This window comes from Tenrec ecaudatus, chromosome 13 (genome assembly GCF_050624435.1).
Source record: "Tenrec ecaudatus isolate mTenEca1 chromosome 13, mTenEca1.hap1, whole genome shotgun sequence".
Classification (NCBI taxonomy): Eukaryota; Metazoa; Chordata; class Mammalia; order Afrosoricida; family Tenrecidae; genus Tenrec; species Tenrec ecaudatus.
The window spans coordinates 138,915,189-138,938,036 of record NC_134542.1 but is presented as its reverse complement, the minus strand read 5'-3'; the positions used below and the strand labels follow the sequence as shown (position 1 = coordinate 138,938,036).

The 22,848-nt window shown below is 49.9% G+C and overlaps 1 protein-coding gene across 2 annotated transcripts in view; it reads right to left on the bottom strand.

Annotated features, from left to right (window-relative positions):
* Positions 1-22,848, bottom strand: part of MGAT5 (alpha-1,6-mannosylglycoprotein 6-beta-N-acetylglucosaminyltransferase) — a 441,795-nt gene that overhangs the window by 37,155 nt on the left and 381,792 nt on the right. For both annotated transcript variants that reach the window (XM_075530286.1, XM_075530287.1), the window contains exon 13: positions 10,462-10,611. In XM_075530286.1, the coding sequence (XP_075386401.1) occupies positions 10,462-10,611 (150 nt within the window). The remainder of the gene's footprint in view (positions 1-10,461; positions 10,612-22,848) is intronic.

Here is a 22,848-nt window from a genome sequence, read left to right as displayed (position 1 = left end):
GATAAGAGTTGTATGAGCCCCCAAGAAAATGATTTCTTTTAAAAGTGTATACGCATCTACATCCTACTTTAGTGAGTAGCATCTAGGGTCTTAGAAGTTTGTGAGCAGCCATCTAATTTGCAACTATGGAACTTGTCCCACCTGGAGGAAAGAATAAAGGTGAAAATTGGAAAGCATATGGAAACAACTAATCCAACAGACTAGTTGCAAACAGAGCATGCACATATCAGTCTCCACAATCTGGAGACCAGAAGAACTAGATGGTGCCCAGCTACCACTCCTACGACTCTCAAAGGGATCCCATGAGACGGCCCTGGGTAGAGTGGGGGCGGGGAGGATGGTGGTGGATATGTAATGAAACTTAAACTCATGAAGGAGGCCAGGCTTATTGGTCAGACAGAGACTGGCGGGACCCCAAGAGTACAGTCCTTATTCAGTCTTCAGGTCCTGAAATGAACTCACCCTTGGGTGGTGAGAATAATCAATCATTTAAGATCAAAGTACAGCAGATTAGAAAAGCAGAAGAGATAGAAAGAGGAAGCCCAGGGAGGAAGTGGGATAAGTGGTGGTCCGCTGAGGAGATGACAGTGGAGGAGCTGAAAAAGACGTGGAGGATTTGTTGAATGTAAAACTAATGATCTACTATATAAATTTAACCTAATTCATAACAAAAAGATTTTTTTTTAAACCAAAAAGCTTGTGAGCAGCTACTCCAGATACAACTACTGAGGAAAGAAGACCAGAGATCAGGCTCACAGAAACCACGAGCCCAAGGGAACCACAGCCTCTCCCCCGCACTCCCATGACTGAGACCAGGGTCCTAGAGCAGCAGTTCTCAACCTGGGGGTCACCCGATTCATAACAGTAGCAAAATGACAGTCATGAAGTAGCAACGCAAATAATGTTATGGTTGGGGAGGTCACCACAACATGAGGAGCTGTATGAAAGGGTAGCAGCATTAGGAAGGTTGAGAACCACTGACCTAGATGTGTCCAGGCACCACCACCGGTCATTCTGACTGGGCTCACCCGTGCAGTTGCTGGTGGGTTCAAACTACCAACCTTTCAATTAGCAGTCAAGTGCTTTAACCACTGCACCACTCAAAAACCAAACTCACAGCCAGAGTCGATGTTGACTCACGGCAACCCTACTGGACAGGGTAGAACTGCCCCTGTGAGTTTCCGAAGCTCTAACTCTTAATGGCAGCGGGTCTCAACCTGGGGGCTCAGAGACCCTTTCACAGAGGTCACCCGATTCATGACAGTAGCAAAATGACAGTTATGAAGTAGCAATGAAAATAATTTTATGGGTGGGGGGGTCACCACAACATGAGGAACTGTATTAAAGGGTCGAGGCATGAGGAAGGGGAAGAGCCACTGATTTATAGGAATAGAGATGTCTGTCTTTTTCCTGTGGAGCGGCTGGTGGTTTTGAACTGCTGACCTTGTGGTTAGCAGGCCAATGTGTAAACACTAGAACACTAGGGCTCTCTAAATGTCTTGGTCTTTTTAGTTGTATAATGGAGGGGGGCGGGGCGGGCAATAATGCTTTGCTTCATGGGATAACGGTGAGAGTTGGAAGGGATTACTTCATGGAAAGCATATATGCCAGGGTTTGGCATTTAGTTCATGCTCAATACACAGCACTTAAAATTCGAATCCAGGTTCAGCAGAACACAGCTACGTACACAGGGCCTTGTATCATTTACCTCAAAGTCCAGGCACGCATGTGCCGGCATTGTGGATTTTCATACTGCATTCAGCACCTGTGTGCGTCTCGGAGAGCTTGCGATGCGTGCCAGCATAGGAGACCTCACTGTTCTAGACAGTATCTGGCTCGGGGTGCTACAAGAGCAGGACACCCAGGAGAAGAGCAGACAGGCCAGTCCCATGAGTCACCTGTCACTCGTAGCCCTCATTTATTAGACAGTGCAATGAGGAACAGAATTGTAGTATAATTCTTGGGAATCAGTGCAGGTTTGGCAATGCGCACCCTTCTTATAACGTTCAGAAGAAGCCATGCCATGGCCAAGTATGGGGAACACAGTTTAAACCATCTCCGGCAGGAGGAGGGGCCCTCTTTAAATACAGCTCTTCCTTCAGCACCGGATGGCTTGGAAGGAGCCACAATTTCTTCCATCAAGGCTAGCTTGCCTCCGCTCGGGCTCCTCGAGCCCGTCCCTCACACTACTCAAGCACTCTCTTGGAATGAATGGGGCCGAAGGGCGAAGGAACGAAGACAAGGGCACTCGTGGACCTGCTGAGGGTCCAAAGTGGTCCAGGTTGGCTGCTTCATTGGAAGAGCACCTCCCGAGACCAGCTCGCTGGGGTCAATGACATACCTGATGGGGTCCAGTGATCCACATGCCCTTTGAGAAGCAAAACCAAGCAACCACACGGGGAGCCAAGAGTTTTGGCACTTGGATCATTTGAAAGCCCATGAGAGCCTCTGCAGTGCCAGTCCCTTCCTTTGGAGACTGGGGAGCAGGAGGAAACCGTGGATCAAGTTAAAATTGGGCGTGCTGAACAGCCACAGATGCGCCGGCCCCCAAACGATCACAATGAGAATTCAGCTGCAGCTTTCTGTCCCGAGTGCCGTTCATGGTCACCCACCCTTCATCCCTGTTCCAGCGTTGAGGCTGCACCGCCGTGGCTCACCCACCAACCACGCCTCCGTCTTCTGTCATAAAATGGGGTAATGGTGGTACAAAGGTCACTGGACGTTTGTGGTGAAAAGGAATAATCCTCAGAAAGGGTTTAGCACAAGGTTGGGTGTTAGAGTTCAAGGTCGGATAAAATGGCTGTTTTTCATGTGGTAATGTGACCCACGTCACTACCTGTGTACTATGTGGGTTACACTGTGGCGGGCAATGGGCTCCTGTTCTTCATAAGAGGCATCTCCCAGCCCCTTCGTTAACGTCTAAATTTGCACTGTCATAGTTTTACTGTGCAACTTTTCACTCTACCTAGAGCATTCTGGCGAGATTTCCCTGGGCTTTGCTGGACATAGTGACGCTTCTGTGGGCGTCTGATAAAAAATTCATTCACCAAAAATCCACATTCCTATTTAGCAGGGGCTTTTAGATTTGACAACTGACAACTCCTCAGCTCATTTAGGCCTGATTTTCATTACCCCGAGCTGCTCAAGTCTCACCGGCTCGTAGCGCCTGGGTCCTCCATGCCTCGCCAAGACAAAATTCTGCTGAGCAGAGACTGTTCCTGGGCTTGATGCAAGATACAAAGATAGCTCATAAAGAAAAATAATGAGTCAGAAGCTGATTGAGCACCAGTCATTTCTGCATGCTTCTGAGCCTCTTCAGGAGCCCCAGCCGCAGCTGCTGCACCGAGACGGCATCTGAAGCTGCGGGAATGCCGTTCATTCCCCAGACCGTTACTTCTCCACACCTCCAGCTCTCCACTTCCACCTCGAGGTGGAACAGAGCGCTTTTAAATTGCTCCGAGACACAGAGGGTAATAAATGCGAAACCTGGCTGGTCTTCAGTGTCATCCATGCAAAGCCTAAGATTCATTCGTTTCACACGGGCTGCTGTGGTCTGCGCCGACGTATATTGCTATACTTGGCCCGACTCCCATCATATTTTCCAACTATTTCTAGCTATGATTCCATTCAGGGTATTTGGATATAGCCTTTGAATGTAGTCAGATGAACAGGCGGCATGTAATGGGATCAGTGACATCACTAAATGTGCTGGCTTTCATGCATGGCCCTCCCTCCCATGCAGAGTTCAACCCCTATCCTGGGCTTCAGGCAGCCCCTGGTTTCAGCTTTGGGCCTACCAGGCTCCTCCTCTGTCTTCCTGTGGACATCCGGGAGCTCGGGTCTGGCCTATTGCCCATGCTCTGACAGAGTAAGTGGAGGGTAGGGAGTGAGGCTCTTTAAAATGTGCACGGCTGAGTAAGACATTACCCTGCGGCTGGGTAATAGAAGTGTGTGAGACAGTAATGACATGCTGCTGGAAACCAGCTCCGTCAAAGGGTATTCTAAAGGAGCGTGAGCTGTTCCCGCGATCAGACGTGGGACAGGTTTGGGAGACAAACAGCACTGCTACTGAGAGGGCTTCAACCTTTGGCTCAATGTTCACCTACGATAGACAGTGACCGGAAAAGCAGCGGGTGAGAAGGTCTTCACTCCAGGGTCACCACACAGGCATCGGACTCTGAAGAGGCTCCCGAGGAAGTAACATCTTAATGAACATAAACAAGGTCTTGGGCCAAGGAGCTAACTGGCCAATGTGTGCCAATAACTTTGATCTAGAGAGGGCTGAATGCATTCACAGTTAGAGAACCTGAAGGGAGAGGGGTTTAGGGGAGATGAGTCAGTCAGGGTGCGATGTAGCACCGATGAAGAATACAGCTTTCCTCTAGTTCCTAAATGCTTCCTCACCCCACCCCCCTCACTATCATGATCCGAATTCTACCTCGCAAGTTTGGATAGAGCAGAGGATGTACACTGGTGCAGATAGGAGCTGGAGGCAGAGGGAATCCAGGGCGGAGGATCCCTTCAGGACCAGGGGTGTGAGGGACGATGCAGGGAGAGTAGAGGGTGAGTGGGTTGGAAAGGGAGAACCTATTACAAGGATCTATATGTGACCTCCTTCCTGGGGGACGGACAACAGAAAACGGGGTGCAGGGAGACATCGGACAGGGCAAGATATGACAAAACAATAATTTATAAATTATCAAGGGCTCATGAGGGAGGGAGGAGCGGGAAGGGAGGGGAAAAAAGAGGACCTGATGCCAAGGGCTTAAGTGGAGAGCAAATGCTTTGAAAATGATGAGGGCAGTGAATGTACAAATGTGCTTGACACAATTGATGCACGTATGGATTTTGATAAGAGTTGTATGAGCCCCTAATAAAACGCTTTAAAAAAAAAAAAGAGAACCTGAAGGGAGCAGTATATTCACTGGCTGGTGGATGTCCTTTAAACGTCCTGGAGGTTGGGCTGTTGTTATTTATGAGGCTGCTATGCTGAGGACAGGGGCCCCTAAGTGGTGCAAAAAGTTAAAGTGGCTCACGTCTACCCAAAGGTACCTCAGAAGAAAGGCCTGGACATTCATTTCTGGAAAAGCAGTCATAAACAAGCCAAAGGAGTGCAGTTCCACTTCAACATACATGGGGCCCACCATGACTTGGAATTGATTCTGTGGTCTACAAAGGACTTAACAGAGCTTGTGTTTACAATAAAATGAACCTGGAGTTTGGGCCAGCTCTAGGACTTATTTACTGGACCCTAGTGTTATGGGCAAACTAACCTTTAGATATTATATCTCACTCAGAAAATAAAGTTATAACAAAAGGGTTTTTTAAAAAGTCCGTGGCTAACTTCCATTACTGTTTGGTTTTGCTTTTCCACAAACTATTAAAAGCCTCCCTCATATCTTTTCTGCTTACCTCTTCCGGCTGTTCATGAGAATTAAATGAGGCCATGCATGGGAACATGCTAAAACCATGTGTCACACAATGATTAGAATTGCTGATGTGCTGTACAGTCCACCCCATCAGCCCCTCCCCTCTACCTTGGAAATAACAATGCCAGAGAGGAAACCCGAGTTGTGGATTCACTATCGACCATGAATTTCTGGAGGCGTAGTGGTGACGTGCTGAGCTGTGATCTGCCAGCGTGGCAGCTGGAAACCACCAAGCGCTCCCCTAGAGAACAACGGGGCGGAAAGAGCTGTAGTCTCAGAGCCTCACAGGGGCAGTTCTCCCCTGCCCTCCGGGGTCACCGGAAGCCGGCACTGACTCAGTCGCAGGGAGTGAGTGAAAGCTATAGAAAACGAAAGGCAGGGATCCTGTGTTCTCACTCATTCTTATCCTTGTTGCACAAAGCCTGGCACATACAAGATGTCCAGATAACATATGCTAGATTCACAAATAAGATGTTATTAAGAAGCATGAGGTCAAACTTGGGACTAGCTGCAGGTCCCCCAACTTCATTCAGTACCTCCAGAGCAGAACTGGAGTCCCTGAGTCGACTAGTAGCTACATGACTGGCAGTTTGAACCTACCCGGAAACAGCTCTGAAGACAGACCAGTGATCTGCTTCTACATCAGGGTTGGTCCTGACTCAGAACTGACCCGCAGAGAACAGAACTAGATAAAACACCTAGAGAGGTGGCCACACTGGCCACGGGAAAGACTTCCCTGAGAGGTGAATCTCATTACGCCACTGCTCTGCACAACAGCCCTCAGCAACCCAGTGGGCCCCCAGCCACAGACTCCACACGGTCTGGGCTCCGCCTAGGGCTCTGACACTCCGAATCTCGCCTGTCAATCAAAGGCTGTCTTTTACAATCTACTTGAATGAAGACTAGAGCTGACCTGACGGTCCCAAAGAGCAGCTGTGGAAGACAACGTGTTATTAATGGAATATACAAAGACTAGGAGGTGGAAAAACCAAAAGTTGAAAGCACTAAAGGGAAAAAAATCCAAGCCTCAAATCCCAAGATTGAAGCAGTTTTTACAGGCAAAATATTAACGAACGCAGGAAGCCGTAAAGTACGATGGAAAGAATGTACAGAGCCACTGTACCAAAAATCACTGGTCTGCATCCAGCCATTTTACAAGCAGCATACGATCAGGGACGATCGAAGGAAAACGTCTAAGGAAAACGTCTAAGCTGCATTGAAGGCACTGGGAGGAAACAACAACAACGCTGCAGGAGTTGACAAGAGTCCAATCGAGAGGTTTTGTAAAATGGACGCAAGGCCAGCCGGCTCGTATTATAGCAGCCTTAGCTGAAAGCAGAAAATGCCAGAAAGATGTTGATCAGTGTTTTACTGACAAAGCAAAGGCCTTTAACACTGTGGATTGTAGCAAATTATGGCCGGCCTTGCAAAGAATAGAAATTCCAGAAGACCTCACTGTGATCACATGAAGTCAGAACAGAGAGCGAAAGGCAGCCGTTCAAATAGAACCAGGGAAAGTTAGGGCTGAAAGTCAAAGAGAGTGTGTGTGTGAGAGAGCGTATCATTTCACCACCAGGCTTGTTCCATCTGTCTGCTGGGCAGCTCATCCCAGAAAGTGGACAGCACACAGGGCACAGCACAGTGCTTGAAGCCAGGCTCACTGTGATCTACAGACGACACGGCTTTGCTTGCTGGGCGCAAAGGGGCTGTGGAGCACTTATTGATGACGCCTGGAGACTACAGCCTGAATCGAAACACAAAACGAACATCCGCACAACGGGACCCACAGCACTATGATGAAACAGAGAAAAGCCAACTCAAGTTGTCAAGGATCCACCATCAACACGCATGGAACTAGCAGTTAGGAAGCAAACGATGTACTGCAGGGGTCCTCAAACTACAGCCTGCGGGCCACCTGTGGCCCACCGAGGACATTTATCTGCCCGCCAGATGTTTGTGCCCCGCTTTTTTACCTCAAAATAAGATATGTGCAGTGTGCATAGGAATTTGTTTTTTTAAAAACTATAGTATGGCCCTCCAACGGGTCTGAGGGACAGTGAACTGGGCCCTGTTTAAAAAGTTTGAGGACCCCTGATTATTGCATTGGGCAAAGCTGCCGCAAATAAAAGCCTCTTAAAAGTGTTTAGAAGCCACGACGTTACCCTGAGGACTAAGATGGACATGTCTCCAACCATGACACTTTCATATACCTCACATACTTGTGAAAGCTGGACACACGAAGAGAAGCATGCAAAAGAATGCATACGCTGAGCTGGGGACCTGGGAAGAATATGGCCCGCGTTGTGGACTGCCAGAGAACGCAAAGACAAGTGTCTTGGAGAATCCCTCCACGTAGTCCTTTGAGGAGAGGGTGGGGGACGCTGGGTCGTGTACTTGGGACATGCTATCAGGAGGGGCCAGCCCCTGGGGAAGGACACCGCTCTCACTAGCGTGGAGTCAATGCGGACTCAGAGCGGCCCTCCAGGACAGGGTGGGAATAGGAAGCCCTGGTTTTCTCCTGAGGAGCGGCTGGTGGTTTCCAAGTGCTGACCTTGCAGATCACAGGCCGACATGTAACTGCTCCACCACCAGGCTCCTTGGAAGGCTCCGCTTGGTAAACAGTGAGAGCAAGAAGATTCTCAGCGAGGTGTATTTGTATCGGGCTCAACCCCAGGCCATGGCTGTGCGGTGGCGAGTGTGTAGTGCTGCACACAGGGCTGCTACGTCAGAGCGACTGAGAGGCGCTCAACAACAACCGCATCCAACCTCGGGTCGACCGCATCCAACCTCGGGTCAAACTAGCTGGTTTGGGCTTCTCTCTTTCCTTCCTTCCTTTCTTTGGTGAGTCACTTGACTGGGGGCTCCTACAGCTCTTATCACAACCCATCCGTCCGTTGCGTCAAACACATTTGTACCGATGTTGCCGTCATCATGCCCAAAGCATTCCCTTTCTACTTGAGGCCTTGCTATCAGCTCATTTCCCCCCTCCCTCGGGAACCCTTGATAGTCCATAAATCACTATTTCATTTCATGTCGTATACCGACCGCTGGTTTGGTTTCTAACTCTCTCCTGCATGGCTGTCTCCGACCTGCCCCCTCCCTCACACACTGCACCCAGTGCCAAGGGCTCCCACTTCGCAGCCATGCTCGCGCTCTTGAATCTTCGGTATAATGTTTCCCCTGCTCCCCGAGTTGACAGTTTCCTCACCGAAAGTTGCCTCATGTCCAAGACCAACCCTTCCTGTTATTTATTCATTCTTTTATGGTGAACTGGGTGAAGGGTTATAGAGCAAACGGCCTTCCACTCAATCATTCACACGCGTTTTGTTTCTTGTGTCCTTGACTGGAACCCCCGCAATGTAAGATCACCAACCCCGCTTCCTCCTTGTGCTGCTGTTCCCATACCTTCTCCTTTCCTTACCCTTGTCTTTAGCAAAAAGAAGCTGCCCTTCAGATCTCAAAAGGGTTGGGCATCTTAAGGTGCATGCACCACCCTGAGGCCGCTGTTTCCCTTGTGGACCTACAGTTGGGATAAACATCGAGCCGTGGGGGTTGATTTCACTTCTAGAGCTGAGGAGTGCTCCCACCAATCTCCATCGGACTGTACACCTGGTCTTCCTCTGATTTTGAGCTTGCTCCATATTTTTCTCCCATGCTATTCAGGATCTCCTAGTGGGATCCCTTTCAGAGCAGGGGGAAGTCAGAGCTGGCCATCATCCAGCTTTTCTGGTTGTTTAGTCTATTGGACCCATCGTTTCCACCACACGCCTTTGCTTTGCTTCCTTCTTCTTTGCCCCGACAGGCAGAGAACAGCAGCCGTACCTTACTCAGCGTGCCAGTCACAAGCCTTGAAGAGCAGAGTGGCTAGTCACCAAGGCGGCATGCACAGCCTTGTCTGGGGGATGTGTTATATCACGTCAAATACACACTTGCTGAGTGAGGAGATGTGAGGAAACGCTGACACAGGGACTGACTTTTGAATGGAGGGGATGGCGGGTCTTTATGCATCCTCAGCTTCCTGTGAAAAATGCTGCTCCAGAAGAAGGTCGGTCCATCCAGGACATGACCTTGTCCTTCCTGTTTGGGCCTCCCCAGCCCCTTGCATGATCCCTGGTACAGGTAATTCCACAGAAAACATTTTTTTGATAACAGAAACAAGCAAGACTAGAAGCGCCTTCTTCCACGATTCACAACCTTCTAAGCTACAGCTTGTTGATAAATTATTGGCCAGAAATGACCTAATAAGACAGTGCAGCACATTCAGAACAAAAAAAAATCTTATCATTGTGAATGGGGGTGGGGGGTGCAGAGTGGAGACCCAAAGCCCATTTGTAGGCCACTGGACATTCCCTTACAGAAGGGTCTCAGGGAGGAGACAAGCCAGTCAGGGTGCGATATACCAATGATGAAACATACAACTTTCCTCTAGTTCCTAAATGTTTCCTCCTCCCCCACTATCATGATCCCAATTCAACCTTGCAAGTCTGGCTAGACCAGAGGATGTACACTGGTACGGATAGGAACTGGAAACACAGCGAATCCAGGGCGGATGATCCCTTCAGGAACAGTGGTGAGAGTGGCGATAATGGAAGGGTGGGGTGGAAAGGAGGAACCAATTACAGGAATCTACATATAACCTCCTCCTTGGGGGACAAACAACAGAAAAGTGGTTGAAGGAAGGCGTCGGACAGTTTAAGATATGACAAAATAATAATTTATAAATTATTAAGGGTTCATGAGGGAGGGGTGAACAGGGAAGGAGGAGAAAATGATGAGCTGATGCCAGGGGCTTAGGTGGAGAGCAAATGTTTTGAGAATGATGAGGGCAATGAATGCACAAATGTACTTTACACAATTGATGTATGTGTGGATTATGATAATAGTTCTATTAACCCTTAATAAAACGATTAAAAAAATAGTGCAGCACCGAAAAGGAAGCAGGAAAGATTCAGCCTTCCACCTGGACACCACGGGGAAACACATCTGTAAGCTAGCTCACTGGTGGGCTCTGACAAAGCGACCGTGACCTTACCTTGGTTTCTCGCAGGAGAAACTGCAGGTCCCGGCCACTGAGGATACCGTGGTTCTTCACGTAGCTGGGAATGTTCTTGGTGCTGGAGCCGTGGACGGTTGCGTGCACTTCCATGTACATGTGAATGATGTCCAAGTAGATCTTCTTGTTCTAGAGAGGGGAGAGGAGGACATGGCAATTCTCATTTCCTTTAGTTTTTGTGACACCCTGCGTTCTCCTAAGAGCTGGGGCCAGGAAGACAGCTACCCAGCTCCTACAACGCTTTTACCCAGTAGCCAGGCTGGATGGTGAGGGGAAGAAGCCTGTCGCTGGTGCACCAGGCTGCAGGACGAGATTCATTACATGGTCCTGTAGACCCAATACCAGCCGTTTGGAAGCGTCACCCCTGCTCTGTAATTACGAGGCCCCAGCATGCTGCTCCCCTGTGGGGGAGGAAGCTTGGGAAGGAAAGCCCGAGAACGGAGTGTGTTGAACTATCAAGTTTTCCGGGAGACGCTAAGCTGCCCCCAGGAACAAAATCAGCCCCAGCTCCTGCCGATATTGCTGGTGATGATGAGCTCCTGTTGTGAGAGCTGGATCGCACCTCCTTCAGATCCAGGAGAGGTGAGCGCTTCTCACTCCCTTGGCATGCGGACCGGCAAGGGAACTACCAAGAGGTAAAGGAAAGTGGGAAGTGATTCAGAGCAACAATCTGATTAGCACGGAAACAACCGGGGATACTTCCATTAGCAACCACATCCACCCCGCCCCGAATCTGCAGACCCTGGCTGTCGAGGCGTATCGCCTGTATCAAAGCCACTTGTGCAGGCTGTGCGCCATGTCCTGGTCCCTTCTTCCGGAAGCACTTCGCATTTCCTAGCAACTAAACTGTCTGAGCTACAGTGTGTGTGTGCGTCTAAGTTTGAAAGAGTCAAGTTCTGTAATGTTTTCCGGTTGTTTAAAAGTGGGACATGGTTTTCCCATTTGAAATGTTTTCAGACACTCTGAGCCAATCCAATAACAGCACGGTTTGAGACTTAAGACCACAGGGAGGCAGACAGGGAGGCAGCCAGTGGAGTGGGGAGGGGAGCTCAGGAAGAAGAGAGGAAGGGGAAGGGAGAGGAAGGGGAAAAGGGGGCGGGGGAGAGGGAGGGGAGGGCAGGAAAGGGAGGGCAGGAGAAAGAAGAGCAGGGCTTCCATGGGGTGTGGAAGGACCCTGCTGCTGTGGGCTGGTTTCTCAGTGTCAGGACCTGCCCCTTCGAATGCACTGCCCTGGCGGGGAACGCTACACATGGCTCCCAACTTTGGGGACAGGAACAAGGCTATTCCAAAACCAGGCATACAAAGCCTGCCACGTTCTCGGCAGGGTGACTGTGTCCAGAACCACCTCCGCTCCCTGAGGCCTGACTACAGGAACACCTAGACTGAAGTTTAATGTCATGCCACGTTGAGTGTGGCTGGAAGACGCGAAATTCTTTTCTGCAGAGATGCACACCCTTGGATTAGTGCAGAGGTGACCAGGCAGTCAAAAAACCATGACTTTCATTTGTAGCGTGAGCCAAATTTAGAATCACTCAAGGGCAGTCTGCCTTAGGCAAACCCAGAAAGGATCTAAAAGCCCTGTGGGGCAGCTCTACCCTTGTCACATGGAATCCCACAGACAGAAATGGAGCCAACAGCTGCCGCCACCTCCTCTACCTGCTTCTAAGTTCATTTGCAGAGCCTGGAGGGGGACCAGGGGTGTGCTTGATGACTAACCTGAAGGATGGCAGAATGAACCTCCCCAAAGGCAGCGAGGAAGAAAGACCTGGCCACCTGCTCCCATAGCCTGACAGTTGAGAAGAGTCACGGAGCACCATTCTCCTCTGTTACATCTCCCCATGGCAGAGATGGCTGGGCGACAGCAGGCGTGGGGTTTCTTTGGTCTGGGATGTAGTCTTTGTACTTGGTATCACTGGTACATCCTGTCTCTTCACTCCTCCCTCTCAGGAACTCTAAACTCATCTGTCGACCAGGATAGGTAGGAAGAAGGCTCCCCACCATGACTGACCCTCAGCCGAAATGCCCAGCCAGCAGGCATGTGTGTCTGACGTGAGGAAGCAGCAGCCTTGGCCTGGGGGCTGGTCTCAGGAGGAATTGCTAAGCCCGTTAGCACCTCTTGGGAACTCCAGTTGTGCACAAAAAGATCCCTGCCAGGTGGCGGGGGTGTTCGGGCAAAGAGGTCTGTGTGAGTCTGGGTAGACTAGAGAAACAAATCCACGGGCACACATATGTGTATAAGAAAGAGATTTATACACAAGAGCAATCGAACATTGAGAAAACATCCCAGCCCAGTCCAGATCAAGTCCATACGTCTGATATTAGCCCATATGTCCAATACCAATCTACAAAGTCCTCTTCAGACTCCTGAAACACATGCAATGACGCCGAATGTAGAAGATCACAGGCCAGTGGTCAGAAAGTCCTTAGGTCCAGTGTCACTGGAAACATCTCAGTGCTGGCAGGGGTCTCTGCATCAGGGTGAGTCCATGCGTCCTGTCAGCTGCTATGTCTCCCAGGGTGTGAGCAGAGTCTCCCACCTTCAAGGAAATCTCAGATCTCGCAGAATTCTCAGGCGAAGGCTAGGCCCACACAGACGCCTCATTGGCTATGATCCGCTTGCCAGACTAGACTCCAGCCCTTCTCTCACAATCCTCTCAAACGAACCATTATATAACTACCCCACGGTCAGTCAGTGCTGGTGCCTGGGCAGACATGGGCTCACTGACAAGTTCTGAGCAAGAGAGTCAACTGGGAGCCCACAGTTTTGTTGGGTGAGAGCAGAAAGAGACCCAAGTAAGAGATGAAAGAAGGAAGGAGCGGGCAAGACAGAGCCTTGGGAGTCGAGACGAAGGGACTCAGACAGCAGCTCTGTGGGCGGGCGTCAGAGGGTGGGTGGGAGGAGGTCGATGGACAAGTGGAACAAAGATTTGGACTGAGCATGTGCAGAGTCTGCGCGGTATCTTAGGAGTACAGTTCCACGCAGCGGAAGGAGCGAGGAAGACTGCCGAAGAATCAGTGCCTTTGAATGGCGATGCAGGAGGGGAATACTGACAGTACCGCAGGCCTCTTGCTAAGAGGACTAACTGCTCTGTCTTGGAAGAGTGCTCCTCAGCGGCGACGATGGCAAGCCTTCGCCTCGCATGCTTTGGACATGCGGTCAGGAGAGACCAGTCCCCGCAGAAGGACACCATGCTCGGTAAAGAGGAGGGGCGGCGAGCGAGAGGAAGTCCCTCAAAGACGGACCGGCACAGTGGCTGCCTCAGTGGGCTCGGTGCAGGAAGAGCGGGGAGGGTGGCGCAGGAACTTGCAGCGTTCTGGTGGGCACAGGGGCGCTACGGGTGAGAGTGGACGTCAGCACCTAACAATTCCCAGAAGCCTTTGCTACCCCGAGCAGTATTTCCTTTTCCGCTTTAATATTTGAAAGCCTGCCTTTACATGGGTGGGCAGGCAGGAACACCAGAGACTGGTCAGGCCAACTGGTGGGGGATTTCTCTCTTCCGGAAGATTCTTAATAAAATGTCTCTATGGGAAATGCCCCCACCAAAAAAAAAAAAAGGAAGAAAGAAAGAAAGATGAGAGAAAACCAGAGCTCAGGGCTGTATCTGGTTCCTGGGTTTGACTCTCAGCCCAAGCGTCTCATGCACCGTCACCAGTGCCTGTCAGCAGAGGCTTGCCACAGCTCTGATCCTGCGCAGGTTTCTGCAGAGCTTCCACACAAAGACAGGCGTCTCAAAAGAAAGCCCTGGGGACACGCAGCTAAACACACAGTTGCGACCATCAGCCAGGGAGAAGGGCTGGGTCATCACCCACCCGGGGAGGGCACAGGACGTGTGCTGCGTGCATGCCTCGGGTGGTTGCGAGCTGATGCACACACGCAGCGCCACACCACATCCCCCTCTTCCTAATCTGAGTCTGCCCCCTTTGATAAAGGCGGCGCTCTGACGGGGTGAGGACCCACCTTTCTCTGGTGTACAATCAGTTACTGCCGAGTCGACGCCACCCCAGGGAGACCCCGTGGGTGTCAGAGCAGAAGGGTGGTCCAGACAGTGTTCCCTGCTTCCAAGTCTTTCTCTAAGGCACCTGCAGCCTTCTGGTGAGCAGCTGGACCCGTTACTGTGTCCACGTGCGTGACCTCCTATTAACTGATCATGCGGCCAAGGTTCCTCCTTTTAAAGGAGGCCACGTTCACAGGTACCAGATCTTTTTTATTTTCCTTGGCAGGGGGCAGTGCTCCATCCAATTCATCGCAGGTGAGAAAATGCATCTAAAGAGAGGTGGTGTGATGTGCCCATGCAGAGAAGGGCAGAAGAGACATTAACCTCTCAGGTGGCTGGGCTCCAGTCGGCAGCTTTCACCAGGGAGCTGCTGCCGCCTCTCCAGGGATTCTAGGCCCCGGAAACCTCCGAGTCTGTGCCCAGTGGCCTCTCCAGCCCTGACTGCCATGCCCTTTCCACCCTCTGGAATGTTCCCCAGGGGTCGTCACCACCTACTCTGGGACGTTAGCCATGATGAGGCTCCCTCTCCTGGGAACAGCCTTCCTCTCCCTTCAGTGGCTCGCTTCCTTTGGTCCTTGAGCTCAGCTAGCATCTGCCTGCCCTTCTCGGGCTGCATGTGCCCACGCACGCGGAACTCATTCCTCATCCTGGCAGCACACGGCTCTGTGCCCTCCAACTGTCAGGGTCGCCTGCTCTGCCGACCACCTCCCTAGCCAACAAGCGCCAGCGCCAGGTGTTCTCACGCAGCCTGAAGAACCTGGTAGCAGAGCTGCATGTCTGGCCATCAACACACTGAGAGGAGCCTCCTCTGCAGGGCACAGCATCGCATTGTGTGTTTATGAAAAAGGGCTTGCGGGTTTCTGACATTAAGTAGGTTCCGCCTTGCCGGTGCCCAACCCATCCAAGCGCAACAACAAACTAAACCCACTGCTTCGAGTACATTCTAACCCACAAACTTCTACCCCCACTGCCATTAGCCGATTCTGACTCAGCCACCCTGCAGGACAGCAAGGAACTGTCCCTTTCGGCAGGGGACATCTCACGGCAGGAGAAAGCCCCATCTCTCTTCTGAGAAGCACTCGGTGGGCTGAAACGGCTAACCTTGTGGTTGTCAACCCAACTCCTACCCCACTACACTATCAGGGCTTCTGACGATCCTACAAGACAGAGTCGAGCTGCCCCAGGAGGGTTCTAGGGCTGCAAATCTTTATGGGGGTACCCTGTGTCATCTTTTTCCCTTAGAGCAGTTGGTGGGTTTGAACCTGACTTTTCAGCTAACAGTCCGATCCTCAGCCCACTGTGCCCTCAAGCTCCCTTCCTCACCCACAGATACCCTAAATCGGGGAGGGGTGGGGGACCTTCTCCAGCACGACACCCTTCCCTGCTTAAGTTATCCACACCCAAAGAGGGGGCCCTCGTGATGCCCCATTGACCCAAGAACCCCGAGAGCTTTCACTGTCTGACAGGAGCTTCAGGTTACAGGCAGTTCTCTATCCCAAGATCTCTGTCACCTCCACATTTCCTGGGACAGACTCAGGGGCCTTTGTCCCAGGAGGCGCCCCTGTCTGGGGCTGTGGGTCAGGCCTCCAAAAAGGTCTCAGCAGAGACACTGGCAGCTCCATCATGCTCTCTGTCTGGAGCTAAATTTATATAACCATTCAAAACGGCCAATCACTGTTTAAAATCGAGATCTACCTACATTCCTGTGTGGGTGTGGGCTGGGGAATGAAGCTAAGGAAAAGCCAAGCAGCTCCTGCAGGGTTCAGGAGCGGCGTTGCCAGGATCTGCCCATGGCTGCGGCTGGAGGGAGGAGCATGGGCAGCACTGGCAGTAAGGCGTGTAGCGCTTGAAGGGAGCTCCTTAGGCAAACAAGTCAATCCAGAGCAGGCGCCACATTGTCCACAGCAGGGGAAGAAGATGCTGGAGAATACTGCTCCTCCAGCTGGGAATCCAGAGCTGAGGATGATGGTATTCTGGGTCGTTGGGTACAGTGGGCAGTTTGTGGGTATCTTATCTCCCCAGCAACACCCTCAGCCCCAGTTTGGTCACAGGACACCCTTAAACACAAGGCATTTTGTGACTTATCGTTATCATTTTTTAAATTTAATAATTCTGCACCTCTGCTGAATGCTGAGTCAGTGTAGCCCTTAACCCAGAAGCACTTGAAAGGGTATCAAGGAGTCAGCCCTTGGCAGTGAGCTCCACCTGGGCTGCTGAAGCAAGCACAGGCCCTGCCACATGGAGCCAGGCTCCGCCAGAGGGCCAGGGTGCTCTTGTGCCAGGAAAGCGTCAATGAGCCCATGGGTGCTCATGGTGCCAGTTATGTCTGAGCCCAGGGCACCCCTGCCCTTCCCAAGAGTCTGAGAGCTGACCCCCCTTGCTTCCACCTGCATTAATAACTTGGGCTCCACTTGCAATAGCAAGAGGCCTGATAAGTATGCTTACCAGCTCTTGATTCTGACCACTATCCCTTTTTAATGAATCAAAGATTTAGTAGCTTCCAACTCCTCCCTCCAAATGCAGATATCAGCCCGACCACTAGTGAGTAGTAAATCATACATACTTGTCTTGAAGAAACCCAAGACCACATAGTCTGCCTGGATCAATGCTAGCCAAAGAAGCTCTTGACCAATCACTGCTGCCGGTGCTGTTACGAAGCCACCACACCCAACCACTCCCATCAAGCCGATTATGACCCTTGGCGGCCCTGCAGTTGCCATTAAGGTAGCTCCTGACTCACGGTGACCCAGGCCCAACAGAACAGAACACTGCTGGGTTCAGCTGCAGAGGGGTCACAGGGTTTTCACTGGCTGCTTTTCAGAAAGAGACGGCCTGTCCTTTCTGCCTCGGCCACTGGAGCCTGAAAGATTTCCTGAAACCTATCGAGTGATGACAGCATTGGCCGCGAATGGAGCCCAGGTCACCTGCGTGGACATTGAGAATTCTCCCGGGGAGCCACCCCGCACCTCCTCCAAAGGTGAGGGTGAGTCTCTTTCCACTGCAGGCTTTCTCCATGCATTCCGGCAGCCATCGCCCCTGCTTGAAGCACCGCCCTTTCTGAACCAAGCTCACTGTCCGCGTCCGGACCTTAGGGGCTTCCTCGGAGGCTCCCGACTGCCTGCTCGGTCAGTGCCCACTGAGCCAGGCTGTCCTCCTCTGTGAGACTGCTTTGCGGAAGTACCTTCCCTTCCTATGAGCTGAAATAGGAAACGCGAGGAGCTTTTCTCCCCCGTGAACTAGGCCAAGGTATGCAGCTCCGGCTCGGAAAGGTGCCTGGGAGTCCAGTGTGCTCAAGGAAGGTGCTGCGAAGCAACCTGCGAGGCTGTGGGCTCCCTGGGAGGCAGGAGCCAGTGTGGGCACACCCTCCACTACAGTATTCTGCCCCGCCTGGACTCACTCCCCCTTTTCCATGGCCTTGCGTCCTGCGACTCCCATGCACTGGCCTCCCAACATCCTGCTCCCATTGCGATCTTTGCCGTGGGCCCCTTCTTAGTCCTGCGGTACCGGACCCTTCTCTCAACCTTGGTCTGAAGCCCAGTTCTTCCACAACAAAACTGGTGCCTGGTAAATGAGCCCAATTATCGACGAGCTTTTATTCTATCCAAGCCCACTGCGCTCGAATCTATTCTTCACAGCGACACTAGACAGGGTTTCCAAGCCCGTCAATCTGGGCCAGAGCAGACAGCCTTAATGTTCTCCTCCGGCACAGCTGGTGGTTTTGAACTGCCAATCTTGTGGTTAGCGGCCCAAGACTTACCCAACAGCACCGCAGGGCTCCTTGGGTCTGTCTAATGGTGCATTTTGATAAAATATCAAACTCAGAGCAGAGTTGCAAACCTTAAAATATTTTACAATGTACTCTCATCTTTTAAATGTAGTATTGTAGGGTTTTATCTTAAGAGTTGTTGATAAAAGGAGGAAAGAAATGGAAGAGAGAAAGTGAGAGTGAGAGAGACACTAAATTAAAAAAAAAAACTAGAAACAAAAACCAAAACTACTTCACCTCTGAACAAGGATGGAAAAAAAACCCTTTTATTCTAAGAGGTGAGTTTTAAAATGCAAATCTTGGTCAAAGTCAGCAGTGAAGTGGAAACAATTTACATTACTGAATAATTTAAAGCTTGTATAGTCCTTGGTTCCTATCTCAAGTCACGCCCTCAAGGTTCAGGTGGAGAGTGGAGAGTTTTTTCTACGTCTCACTCAAGGATTCTAGAAAGACCCTGGGAAGCCGTAACTTTCAAAGCCTGTCCTCTGTGTGCCCCCAATACTTGCTTCTCCATCTAAGGGAAAAGATGGTATTAATAAGGTCAACTCAATTCCTTCCTAATCATCTGGCTTGAGGTCCACCTACGGCCCACAGGCAATGAAAATGGAAGGAATCTGATTCTTTGTGTTGTACTACACTGCACACATAACCCTGGCTTCCTCTGGTAGGATTTATAACTACCGAATATAATAGAATATAAGCCAACCCGAGTATAAGCCGAGGCACCGAATTATTACCTGGGAAACCAGAAAAACTGATTGACTCAAGTATAAGCCTAGGGTGGAACATGAAGAAGCGATTGGTGAGTTTCAATAATCAAAACAAATGAAAACAAAATTACTAAAAATTGAGACATTAGTGGGGTAAAGTTTTTAAATATTTATTTTAAATAAAAAACAAATTAAAGAACAAGTCATTTAACATTAGTAAACCAGCACAGTAAGTGGAAAATAGGTTCAACAAAAACAATAAGGTATCAACCATGATACCTTAAGAGTACTATTCCCTGAGCTCAATCAGCAACCAAGCTAAAATGTAAAGAGTTAAAATCCTTCAAAACTGGATTCCTCATCAGCATCCGTATCCCAATGCAGAGCTTCAGCTGGTGTGAGGTCATCATAGACGCTGTCCTCACTGAGATCACCATCATCACCATCACTGCTGTCATTTTCATACAAAGCGCAGTCTTCACTGCCATCCATAGCATTACTGATACTACATTTCTGGAAGGCACGTCGCACCATGTCTTCTGGAATGTCTTCCCATGCATCTCGAACCCACCTTGTTACTAACTCTATGTCAGGCTTCATGAGATTTCCTCCTTTTGTTAGTCGGGCTTGACCAGATGACATCCATTCATGCCATATCCTTCACACACGGTCTTTGACTTTTTCTTTAAGGCTGCTCCTGGTCGTCAGTTCCAAATTTCTTCCAGCCATTTTTTTATTCCGTCTTCATCCATCCAGCCTTTAACATGTGCACGCACAGTAATTCTTGGTGGGAAATTGATCTTTTTAGGCAAAGTCTTTCTTTTAAAAATAATGACAGGATGCAGCTTAGTTCCATTAGCCAAACTTGATAGAACTGTAAAGTGTTTTGTTTTTTCATTTCCTGTGGTTTTGAGAAAAAATGTTTTTTTCTCCTAAACTTGCCACAGTTCTGTTGCTTAGAAGAACAAAATTCATGGAAGTTTCATCCATATTCCCAATATCTGCCAGGTCATAATTATAAATCCTTCTTTGTTTTATAATAAATGACTGGAACAACATAATTTTTTCTTCAAGGTCTTGTGGCAATTTCTGGGAAATCTTTGTTCTTTGTCTCAAACATAGTCTCAAACATAGACCTATCCATGTAGCGGGTACACCATCCTGCTGACGCAGCAAATTTTTCAATGCCTGATGCTTTATATTTGTCATTCTTAGCCATTTGTAGAGCACGTATGCAGATTCCCATGCGTGTTACGCAGTACCCATTTTGACAGCACTCCATAACCCATTTATGCAATTCATTCTCTAGAGCCCCATAAAAAGACATTAAACCATGACGAGCTTTTTTAGCTTTTGGAATCTGTTCCAAGGCAGCCTTCATTTCTCGCTACTCCCTCACTTGCTTTTCGTCAACATAGAATTCCCTACTTGCAATACTGTTATTGCTCTCTTCTGCTCTGGACACAGCCTTCATATTGAAACCAGTCTCATATGACCAGCATTTTTGTTTTGGTTCAAGAGTATCCATTTCTAATAGAATAAAAAAACAAAACTTTGAAAAAGAACTTTCATGGTAATGCTACCCCCCCCCCCCACACCCAGAAGACATGTTAGCCAGGAGGAGGGGGAGGAGTCCTTATGGGCAGGGGATGCAGGATGTGAATTAACACAGAGACCAGAGGGGAGAGACGGAGCACAGCCAGAGCTACATCCTTACCAGTTCAGCTGCCTGTGTAAGTGAGTCACTATGGGTGCTGCTGCGAATTGGAGCCGTCCACGTCATAGGATGGCTGTGTTTGGTTAGATGTGAGTAAAAACAAACATTTAAAGCCCAGCAGTGTCAGCAGGGGGTGGGGGGCAGAGAGATGTTACACCTCACTGGGGTACCACTGACCCATGTGAAAACTTGGCTTATACATGAGTATATAGGGTGATCCAGGACAAGGGGTGAATAGCTGCATGTGTGTGTGATTATTCAACTCAACTCACCGTTAGGGGGGTTAATCCGACTCAGGCAACACTACAGGACAGGGTAGAAAAGCCCCTGTAGGTTTCTAGGACTGTCACTCTTTATAGGCGGAGAAAGCCTCATTTCCCTCCCATGGAGCAGCTGGTGGTTTTGAACTGCTGATCTTGTGTTTAGCAGCCCAATGCATAGCCACTATGCTACCAGTGCTCTCAGAATGTGATACTCACTGCAGTCCTCTAATCTCTGATCTGGAATGGAGGATGGAGAATGCAGGCGAGTGGGCGAGAGGGAAAACAACAGTTCTAAGTGCTCTCTGCTTATGAGGCGCCGCTCCCCGATGCTGAAAAGCTGTGGCCTCTGGCTGAAAGACAGACTTGAGCAAGTTCTGCAGAAGTGTACAAAGAGCACTTCCGTCCCATGCTTGCACTTGGCGGGAAGTTTCTCATCTGGAGATGTTCTTGTTAGAATGATATGGTGCGTGGCCCTTGGCTATCGCCTGGCCTGGTCGCAGACAGATGAAATCAATGGCAGGTTTCTGAGAGCACACTGCCAGGCTTTCACCCTCGTCTGCGAGTGCTGCTGAATCTGCTCAGCACCACAGAAGCATCAGCTCCCACTGACGGACAGATGGTAGCTGCTTGTGAAGTACCCTGGCCAGGAACCGAACCCAAGCAGGTCTCCTGCATGGACAGGGAGGTTTCTACCACTGGGTGTGCACGGGGACAGCAGCAGCACCTCACAGAGTTACTAGATAACTACTAAATGGCAGTGCTGAGCTCGGACTTGGCAATAGTAAAATGCATGCAAAAGCTTTATTTAAATCTATATACCCTTGTGAGGGTAGGGTGTTAGCCCTGCCCCCCCTTCCATACCAAGAAACAAGCTACAAATGAGATCTGAGATTGCTAGAACCTTCTCTGCACTGCCCACCTTCAGCCAACCACCACGCCCCGCTAGACGTTAAGTTTGAATTGGTGGGTGGCCAATTACTGTCAGATGGACTCCAACCTTGGTGATCCCACGTGTCAGGGAAGGACTGTGTCTACTGGGTGCCTAGTGGCTGCTTTTTTTGGAAGGAGATTTGTGCCTTTCAGCAGAAGCACTTCAGAGCATGCCCAAACCTCCAGCCTTCAGGCTAGCAAATGTCTGCGGGGTCCAGAGCCTCTGCGGCACCCTGTCCAGCACTGTCCGATTTCCCAGCACTGCCAGGTTGTCCTCTGACTTAGTGCTGGGTCTTCTCGCCATTTAGTCAATGTCTCTGAAAGGACCTTCCGGGATCGTCCATCTGTCAGTTTATGAAAACAAGAGACCTTTGGACATGACCTCCTTTGCGCTTTGAGAAGGGCTGGAGGTTTGTAGATTGTAGAGTTGATTTCTATTTGTTCATGATGCAAATGCAGTCACTTCGGGTAAGGATGTCCCTTCACAGACTCTCCTTGCCACGGGACTACCCGAACAAAAAGCCCCTTGCGTTTCTGCTGTGCTTAGAAACAGGCGGAGAGGCTAGAAAGAGACCACCAGCACCTCAAGGTGTCCACTGAGCCTCTCCTGGGCTTTCTGTCATGTGCTCCATCTGGGTGGTTAAGAAAAAAACAGACTGTAAATGAAACAGAAAGCTGTCACATCAGGGGGAGCTGAACCTTCCCGAATATCAAGGAGTTCAAGAAGGAAGAGGATGTTTTGAAACATTCGGGTAGCCATGGTACAATGTAGCTTGATGTGATGGAACTATGGCAGGTGCGATGGCTGGATTAGCTCATGAAATGGTTTTGGGGGAAAAATAAAATAAAAAAACCAAGCTAATTGCATTAAAAGAAAGAAAAGAAAGCTGTCATAATGGAAGTTTAGATAGACCGGAAGACTGCCTTTACTAAACTGAAGTTAACTTGTTATTTATTTACTCACTCACTCACTCTCTGAAAGCTT